The sequence below is a fragment of the Triticum dicoccoides genome, chromosome 2A (assembly GCF_002162155.2).
Source record: "Triticum dicoccoides isolate Atlit2015 ecotype Zavitan chromosome 2A, WEW_v2.0, whole genome shotgun sequence".
NCBI lineage: Eukaryota > Viridiplantae > Streptophyta > Magnoliopsida > Poales > Poaceae > Triticum > Triticum dicoccoides.
In genome coordinates, this window is record NC_041382.1 from 320,847,884 (window position 1) to 320,852,269 (window position 4,386).

Below are 4,386 nucleotides of genomic sequence, written 5' to 3' on the forward strand. Positions count from 1 at the left end.
AAGTTTATGTTTTTTTCTGTTGTTCATGTCATGAATATTGTTCAGAAGTCACTATGATGACTGCTCGAGGGTCACCAAGGTTGAGCCTCCTCAAAAAAGCTGTCGAAAGGGATAGAGCATCACCTCCTACAGGCAGTGTGACAAAGAGGAGGAGAGGGTCTCCCAAAGGTAATAAACTAGCCGTGACTTTATTTCTCTAGTCGGGACTTTATTTTCTTAAAACCAAAATAGTTAAGATAGAAAAAGGTACATTAACATGCAATGTGGAAATGCAGAAGACAGAGCGCAATGGAATGCAAGCCTTGAGAAAGATCTTGTGGACTTGCTTCGTGAGCATGATACACCTGAACATAAGGGTCAAAATGGATGGAGCTCTGAAGCATGGAATACGATAGTGAAGAAATTCCACCAAAAGAATCCTTATGCTAGGTACGAGAAGAAGAAAATCCAAGAAAAGGAGAAAGAGTTAAAAAGAGAATACAAGATGATCAAAGAGATAAGGAAGCAAAGCGGCGTTTCATGGGACGACCAGCAGTGCAAGATTCTAGCGGATCCACCACTTTGGAAAAACATCATCATAGTAAGAATGTCATTGTTATTCCCTAAAAGTTTCATTCTTGTTGCATGCTCTAATATCATTTTCTTGTCAACTATGTAGTCACACCCTAAAGCTGGAAAGTTCAAGACAAAGGCCTTCCCTCTTTTTGAAGCTTTGGGAGAATTGCATGATGGTTAGTTATCAACTTCATTATATACTCATGTCATTGTTTTATGTTTGTTTACTCTTCTAGTTTGAAATCTTATACTTGATTGTCACTTCAACTTGTAGGCCAAACTGCAGAAGGGACATATAACTTCACCTCTATCGAGTCATCACATTGCTCAACCCAATCACAACTCGAGAATCTTGGAGGAGCTGGCGAGAATCAAGGAGAAACATCAGCTGATGGTGAGAATCTTGGAGGAGAAAGGGTGCAGATTGATGAAGATGTTGAGGAGGTGTATGTGCAAGAAAACATTGCTGTGGAGCCCCAGCAAACTCAACCAAATTTGGCTACTGTACCCTCAAGAAATGGAGAAGAGAAAGAACCAAAGAGATGGAGGGGGGCGAATGGTGATGTGGCTGCAATGATGGAGAAGTACCTGGAAATAAGGGCGAAGCAGGTGGAGGATGAGAGGAATAAGCCAAGGGTTGTGGATGAGTACTCTATCAAAAACTGCATTGATCTGCTCAAAACAATGGACATCACACCTGAAGAAGAAGTCAAGGCCTTCCGAGTCTTCAAGATCCCTGAGAACCGAGAGATTTTCATGAGTGCCAGACCGGAGACTGCACTTATGTGGCTGAGAGCTGAAATGGAATAACTCGGGTACTCAAATTCTGCTTCTATTTAATATGCATGTTGCTAGCATGTAGTTTTGATGTACAACCTTGGTTTTCATGGTACCCCTACTGGGACTCGCATGTTCATCTAGATCACATGAACCTGCCTTGTTCATCTAGTAACCTGAAGCTGATGGTTCAACTAGCTCACATCAAAAGGTCCATTTCTTATTCTGGTTGTTGATGATAATAGAAACAAAGTTATATAACTACTGCAACTTGTTAACAGTTGTTCCTTTTAACAATGGTTGTTGATGCCTCTCATCGTGCTGTTGTTGTTTGATAACTTAGCAAAGACTCCAATTTTATGTGCCTGGATCAATCCATGTGTTTTAAGTTTTTACCATATAGTTGTGATCTGTTTGGTGCATATGGATACGATGTTGCTGTCCATTTGATATTTCTTTGCTAGCTGGTCAATATATATCTTGTTAGTATTTCTTTGCTCAGTTGATTGTTGATTGCCAAAAGTAAGACATCTCATATTTATTTCTTTGTTCATGTATACTGCTCTCATATTAGTCCTTTTATATGAACTAACTGCCTTCATTGCCAATGCAGTGTATCGATCGCTACAGAAGCGACATCGGCGAGATAAATTATGTAACATCTGTATTATATCTTGCATGATTTTCCAGAGATGCTAAACCATATTCTGAAAGTGACCGATTCTAGTTTGGGACAACTGAGAATTTTTGAATTATTTTTCTGTCTATTTGAGATAAATTATGTAACATCTGTATTATATCTTCATCAATTTTACTGTTTATTTGAGATAAATAAATTATGTAACATCTGTATATCTTGTACAGTTTCTTCTCTTATGTTCTGTAATATTTTCTTACTGCAAGAAAGCATGTAGGCTGTGTGGTCTTTTAATTCTATGGAACAATGTTGTCTTTGTGTATGGATTAGCAGGGGAGCAACCAACCGAACAGGTTATGCACACAGGGATTTCATATGAACGGGGAATGGTAGGGGTCGGGTGACAAGACGGGGATCATCAAATCCCTGGGAGGTTAGAAACCACACGTGGAATCTACCATGAGGCAACCGAACAAAGCCTTAGTGATCTTGAGCCAAAAGGGATTAGAAAATACAATTGCAAGCATGTGAACATGGCAAAAACATAAACAGATTCAGACTTGGTGAAAAACTGGAGCATGCAAATCAGTTAACGAGTAGGCATGTTCACGAGCTCGATGCACTCACTACAGATCATGACATGACAAACTAAGCATACACCCATCAAGAATACATGGCATAGGAGCTAGACATGGCAAGAACAATAACATAGCATGCACGGATCAATAGCAACATCCTCGGCAAAATCGCTAAACATGTCAACAATCTACCAGGATTACTTTATAGAAAAAGTAGAGCTCGATCGACTCAAGCTAGGATGCTCCATAATTGCAAACAAAGACATGGATGGATAGAGCACCACAATGTTAACAAAACATCCTTACTGATCATCCTCAAAAGAGGCACGGATCACTAGGAAACAACATGAACATATGGCATAACAACAAAAACAGGACAAGGACTGAAATTCTAAGTCCCTGAAATCAGCATTACCAATTACGCTACTTTGCAAGCTTGTGCTAGTCACCACAACTGTCACAAAAATACAAGGCAAGCACCTCTATAAGGATGGCACGGCATTTAACAAAACACATGTAGAGCTCTGGATCATAGCATGCACACATTAATCATGGAAAAAATGACAAAATGCCATTTGCTGAAACAGATCTGCCAAATTCATCACATAGCCCTCTTCCAACAGCATTTCTGGCATCAAGATGAGCTCAAATGAAAATTATGCAATGAGATTAAATGATGTACTCGTCGAGACGAACATTTTGATATGCTACACGCACAAATCAGATCTACGATGAGATAGTTATGACATGCCAAAGTTTGCAAAAAAATTAGGGTTCGGGGATGAAAAGTCAACCCTCGCGGATCTGGATCCGGCGCGGTTACTGTAGCAGCACTGTTCACCGAAGTCGATCGTCGTCGCCGGAGAAGAAGGCCGGAGCTGGGGCAAGGTGGCCGGAGCTCCGGTGGAGGTCGGGGACGGCGCCGGCGGTGGCCGGACGCGACGAGGCCGGCGGAGGTGCGGAGCGGCGCCGACTCGGGTCGGTGAAGAGGCCGGGGCGGCGAGCTGGCGCCGGGGGCGGCGAGGGGGAGAAGACCGGCGAGGGGCGGCGCTCGTCGGTGCAGTGGCGGAGCGGGCCGGCGCCGTAGTCGATGGTGGCGGAGGGAGAGGAGTCGGATGGCGCGGGCGTGGATCGGCGGCGGCGGATGATGGGCTCGCGGGGGCCCGACTTGGGCCTCCCGTGCCAGAGCGGTGGGAGGCGGCGCAGGGGCCATGTGGCAGCTCCTAAGTGGCCGGGCGCGGCGGCGCGGGGCGTGTCCGGCAGGAGCGGACACGTCCGGCGGCGGAGGAGACGAAATTTTAGGGTTAGGGTGGTTTTGGATCAGGGATTTTCGGGGAAGAGACCATTTTATAGGTAGGAGGAGCTAGGAGGCTCCAAATTGAGCACGGTTTTCGGCCACGCGATCATGATCGAACGCTCTAGACGATGGAGGGGTTTTGGTGGGTTTTGGGCCAAATTGGAAGGGTGTTGGGATGCAACACAAACAAGGCCATTTCGGTCCCTCGGTTAACCGTTGGAGTATCAAACGAAGTCCAAATGGTACGGAACTTGACAGGCGGTCTACCGGTAGTAAACCAAGGCCGCGTGGCAAGTGTCGGTCCAATCCGGAAATGTTTAACACCCACACATGAAAAGAGGTAGAAAGGGACACCGGGTGACATAGGAGCGCTGGAATGCAAAATGGACAACGGGGAAAATGCTCGGATGCATGAGACAAACACGTATGCAATGCAATGCACATGATGACATGATATGAGATTCATGACAAAGGCAAAAACACACGGAGACAAAAACCTGGCACTGAGGAAAAAATAACTTAGGCCGGAAACGGCAAGAGTT

At 44.7% G+C, this 4,386-nt stretch overlaps 1 protein-coding gene across 1 annotated transcript; it reads left to right on the forward strand.

The window, feature by feature from the left end:
- Positions 1-256: 256 nt before the first annotated feature.
- Positions 257-1,365, forward strand: LOC119357840. Its single transcript, XM_037624652.1, has 3 exons — positions 257-580; positions 659-731; positions 830-1,365. Exons 1-3 carry the CDS (start codon positions 257-259, stop codon positions 1,363-1,365), a joined length of 933 nt encoding a protein of 310 aa, XP_037480549.1.
- The last annotated feature ends 3,021 nt before the right edge of the window (positions 1,366-4,386 follow it).

Excerpts from the sequence above, each read along its gene's own strand:
- LOC119357840 (XM_037624652.1), top strand. The coding sequence starts at position 257 with ATGCAATGTGGAAATGCAGAAGACAGAGCGCAATGGAATGCAAGCCTT. Across the intron at positions 581-658 it reads TTTGGAAAAACATCATCATA|TCACACCCTAAAGCTGGAAA; the intron begins GTAAGAATGTCA and ends TCAACTATGTAG. Across the intron at positions 732-829 it reads TTTGGGAGAATTGCATGATG|GCCAAACTGCAGAAGGGACA; the intron begins GTTAGTTATCAA and ends TTCAACTTGTAG.